Here is a 4,897-nt window from a genome sequence, read left to right as displayed (position 1 = left end):
GTGATGTGAGCGCAGAGCAGCAGAGCAGCTTTCTGCTGGCAGAGGAATGTGGTGTTTATCTAACGCCCTGCTTTGTTCGCTCCTGATAACGTCACATGTTGGTCGACGCTGCAGACGAACCAAAACACGCTTTGTTTCTGCTCTTAGGTAACAGAATCTGGGCCGGAGCCGCGGCAGCAGCCCGCTTCTGGCACCACAGGTTGGGTTTCTGGCATCCAAAGTTCACCCAGCAGCGTTTTCACACAACGAAGCAGAACCAGGACCAGGACTGGAACCAGAAAGCTGCCATTCTGTACGTTCAGACGCCCACAGATGCGGCGAGCGAGCAGCTCGGCAGCCTTTGCAGTGATGAAAAGCTGCAGCAGACGTCCACGCTGAGGGGGAGGGCTGCCGGGAAGCAGAAAGTCACCTTCCTCCAGTGGTCAAGGAGGACGCGTGATGGAGGTGTGCAGCAGCAGCAGCAGGAGGCTCCAGTCCACCGCTTTCACACCCAAATAAATAACAGCGCCGACGAACGTTTACACACAATACAGCACAAAAATGACCAAAAATCAGCTTGAATCAGCCTCAAAATCTGCTGATCAGAGCTCCAGAGTCAACAAAACGTCCACAAACCACAGCTGGACGCGTCCACAGAGCAGCAGAGGGACTGTTAGCCAGAATAAAATCACTTCAACAGCAGGAAAAACCAACCAAAATGTCAAGGTTCTGTTGAGCAAACGTGTCAATAATCAACATCTATGGAATCAACATGATGCAGCTGCAGCCATGAATCAATAAGATGTCAACTATTTAACGGATCTACATCTATTCTGCTTATGAATTTATCCATTTGAGTCATTTTTGAAGATAAAATTCTGTGATGGGAGCTTCCTGAGTGTAAATTAAATGTGGATTCATTGATTAATTGGACACTAATGAACTATTTTCCAACAGTTTTGACCATCAATCATAAATCTGAGTCATTTTAAAGATTAAAAAGCAGCTTCTTGAATGTGAATATTCATTTTTTTCCCTCCTTTATGACAGTAAATTGAATATTTTTGGACACTGATGGACATTTTTTTTTACTTGATTAATGAAGAAAACAAATCCATCAGCAGTGACACCAGTCAGGCTGGATCTGGACCTCAGCGTGTTCTGGTCTATCTGCAGCCTGAGCAGCAGTCTGGAGCTCTGCTGGTGGATCCTCTGCAGGATCTGGTTGCAGTTGTCGCTGAATCCGTTCCTTCACCTGCAGCTTCTGCGGCCTGTTTTCAGCTCTGACGTGTCCGAACCGAACCTGCACTGGGAGGAAGCTGATTGGCTGAACCGCTGCAGCTGTTGAATCTGATTTATGTGTCCTCTTCAGTGGACAGAACAAAACCCTCAGAAGCAGCAGATGAAACCAGGAGACGTGTGTGTGTGTGTGTGTGTGTGTGTGTGTGTGTGTGTGTGTCGGACTCACTCTTGTCTGTTATCTTCAGCTTCTCCTCCAGATGATGGTCCAGCTCCTTATAATCCATTGTTTCCATTCAGGCGGATCCGGTTCCAGTTGCTGTCATTCCTCAGAGCCGCTCAGAGTCCCGGTTCAGAAACACGCCCTTTGTAAATCCAACCGGGAGGCGAGAAGCGGAAAAAAAAAAAACTGGTGACAAAAAAACAAACCGGCTCCGACTTTAGACAGCGGTGGGATTAAAAAGAAGAAGAAAAAGAAATAAAGAAAGAAAAAAGAGTAAAACGAGGAGAAAACGTCGTCAGAGTTTGATCTAATGACAGACTGGATCCTGCGCAGCTGCTCTGAGCGCTTCGCTGGAAAATCTCCGGAGTGAGAATGAGGCGCTGCAGTCGGAGCGAAGTCAAGCCGGACACGAGGATAAAGCACTTCCGGAAACACTCTTCAAAGTAAAACCAAATCTTCACTCAGTCTTTAAACACATAAAAATCAACACTCCCAAAGAATGTTAGGTTTGTCAAGCAAATCTATTAATAATTGACTCCTCTTGAATCAATATATTCAAGCTGCAACCATCAATTGATTAATTTTATTAAAAATGCTTTTTTTTTTTCTCATTGCAGGTTGTTGAACGTCAGTATTCTGACTTCCTTTCTCCTCTGTGACAGATAAGTGAATATTTCTGAACACTTGAGGATGTTTTCTTGGGTTCATGACATGTTTTACTCAATCAACAAGATGCATTTATTCGCCTTCGCCTTCATCTGCTGAAGAAGTCAGAGAAAATATAATTAAAAATGTGTTTAAATGTGTTTAATTTTAACGTCTTTAACAAACATTTAAGAACAGCAGCCTTGATATAAAATTACTATAATGAAAAATATGCAAACACATCACATTGCGACCGTGGGATCATGGGAGTTTTTATTTTAAACACTATGACTGATGAAAACTTATCTGACGTGACTCACGCACACGATCGTGCTCACAGATGAAGCCATCAATAAAGGTCTTTAGTCACATGTTTTCACATTCTGTGACTCCATGTCATGTCAGATCGTGTGATGCTCGTTGTTTGGAGTCTGTAAAGCAGATCAGCCTGGTTCTGGTTCTGACCTCCAGCAGGACAGAAAAGTCAGAAGACAGCAAGTTGTGACGAAAGACTGAAGCTGTTTGTCTTTAAAGTTTTTTGCTTGCTGCATATTTTTCGCTCATTTACAGGCACAGTGTTGTAGTTCAGTGTAAACAGACAATGATGCACAAGAATAAAGAGGAAAAAAAACTTAGATGAAAGTAAAATGATTGTTTTTTTTTTTTACACCCTCTTTGATAATTAATCTCAGCTGAGCTTTGATTTAATTCAAATTACTTACAAATGCTTAAAATACAGTTATTGCTGGAGCCTGTTTATGGTTAATTATCATCCATATAGAAATATTCATGAAAACATTTTGAATTAAACTGTTTGATTTCAGGTGTTCTAGATGGTCTCTGCAAAATGTTCATAAAGGATTTTACTCTGAAATCCGGACTACTCGGTTTCCGTCTCTCACTCCTGTAACTTGACGTCGCTGGTCGCAGTGAAAAACCGCATGCCGGACAGAAGGACCGAACCAACCGAGTCCACCGCCGAGAAACTCGTTTATCCGCCAAACAGCAGAACAAACACTCGACATAAGTCACAGATGAGACGTGAGACGTCACGTTTGATCCGCTGCACGGTTCGTTTCTTCGGTTTTATCCCCGGAAACACAACACTGGGACGTGTTTAAGTGTTGGGCTGAGAATGGTTCGGTCCATCAGATGATTTCCAGCAGCTGAAGGCAGCCTGAGGCGAGCTGAGCTGTCAGAACACAGAACTGGACTCACTGAAGCTGTAATTACAGCAATTAGGCTTTAATTGACACTCTGGAACAAGACGAGGCGTTTTAATGTCTACATGTTATAATGAAATCAGAAACAGGCAGGATTCAGGCTGGAATGACTGAAAAATACCAAAAAACAACGTCTAAAGTTTATCAAATAAACATTAAACTGACGTGATGTGATCATGAGCATTGAGCTCCAGATGTTGCTCTCTGATGGAATAAACGCTGACAGTGAATGAGCTGATGAACAGTTAATGTGACGTCCATCACTGGAGGAAAAACTCTGAGAAACAAACTTATTTGTTATTTAATCCTGGAAATATTTAATAGTTAGTAGAAATTTAGAAAAAGTGGAGCCAGAGGAGCAAAGACGTCTGCAGGAGGATTTTTTTTAATTTAATTTAATTTTTTTAAAGATGCATTTTACATATAAACTGATCATTTTAAAGGAAATTTTGAAACATTTTTTAATTATAATTTTTAAAATGTAAATTATTGTTATTTCACAGATTTTTCCCTCTTTTGTTAAATTACAGATAAATAATCGTAAAATCACAGAAAAATAATCTACATGTTAAACTTTAAAAAAAAAAAAAGGCACAAACTGTAAATAATCTAAAAAAAATTGTAATCAGTTATTTTACAACTGTATTTAAATCAGCAAAAAATATGATAATTTTACAGATATTTGTTTAGGTTGCTTTTACAGATTTTTTTTTACAGCGTTGCCAGATCAGAATCACAGCTGTTCGACTTATTTTTGACATTTTAAATAAAGAAATTCAGATTAATTATGGATAAAGTTGTGACACTTTGGTCTTGAGGCTGCAGGACGTCGACCTGAGTGAGAATCTGTGTTTTCCTCAAACCTAAATGAGGCTGTTTTTAGAGACAATTTAACATGAAGTCGCACTAAAATGCTAAAAGGCCAAATGTATGCAGGCCGTAAGATAAAACATTCATGACCCATTTACGGAGACGCTCTGGACTCACAGCATCCGAATCCTTTCAGACGCTTTTATTCTCCGCTTTTGGCCTGAAATTAAAGTTTCTCAACGTGACTTCTGGGAAAACAATGAAACCTTGGTTATAATTACAGTGAAGCAGATTATTGCTGCTCCTGATATGAAGAACTCATTAAAACGTGACCCGTGAGGCTAAAAATAGCTGAAAGTCTGATCAATGCTGATGGAGCTGCTGCTGATGAGTCGGTTAACAGGAGACCTGCTGCTGCTGCTGCTGCATGTGATCCATGAATCATGTTTCTGATGCAAACTTTAGTGAACTCGTGCTGAATGTTGTGAATGCTGGATGCTTGGTCACATCAGGTAGTTGTTAGTGTCATCTGGATTTATTAAGTGTACAACAGGTTCCCTTTAAACTATTGTACAGCTGTAAATAAAATAAAATAAAATAAAATAAAATTGAATTAAATTAAATTAAATTGAGAAAAATTAAGTAAAAAATAAATTAAATTAAATTAAATTGAGTAAAATAAAACAAGATAAAATAAAATTAACCTAAACTAAACAAAATTAAGTAAAAACAAAATTTAATTTAATTTAATTTAACTAAATTGATGAGAATAAATAAT

The 4,897-nt window shown here is 39.4% G+C and overlaps 1 protein-coding gene across 1 annotated transcript in view; it reads right to left on the bottom strand.

Annotated features, from left to right (window-relative positions):
* The window catches only part of map7d1b (MAP7 domain containing 1b), a 55,109-nt gene extending 53,120 nt beyond the window's left edge, over positions 1-1,989 (bottom strand). Inside the window, exon 1 of the mRNA XM_008301525.1 lies at positions 1,448-1,989. Within this exon, the coding sequence (XP_008299747.1) occupies positions 1,448-1,514 (67 nt within the window). The 5' untranslated portion in view covers positions 1,515-1,989. The remainder of the gene's footprint in view (positions 1-1,447) is intronic.
* Positions 1,990-4,897: the final 2,908 nt, after the last annotated feature.

This window comes from Stegastes partitus, unplaced genomic scaffold (assembly GCF_000690725.1).
Source record: "Stegastes partitus isolate 25-593 unplaced genomic scaffold, Stegastes_partitus-1.0.2 Scaffold1681, whole genome shotgun sequence".
Lineage (NCBI taxonomy): Eukaryota > Metazoa > Chordata > Actinopteri > Pomacentridae > Stegastes > Stegastes partitus.
The sequence above is the reverse complement of the archived record's forward strand: the minus strand, read 5'-3'. Positions and strand labels throughout refer to the sequence as shown.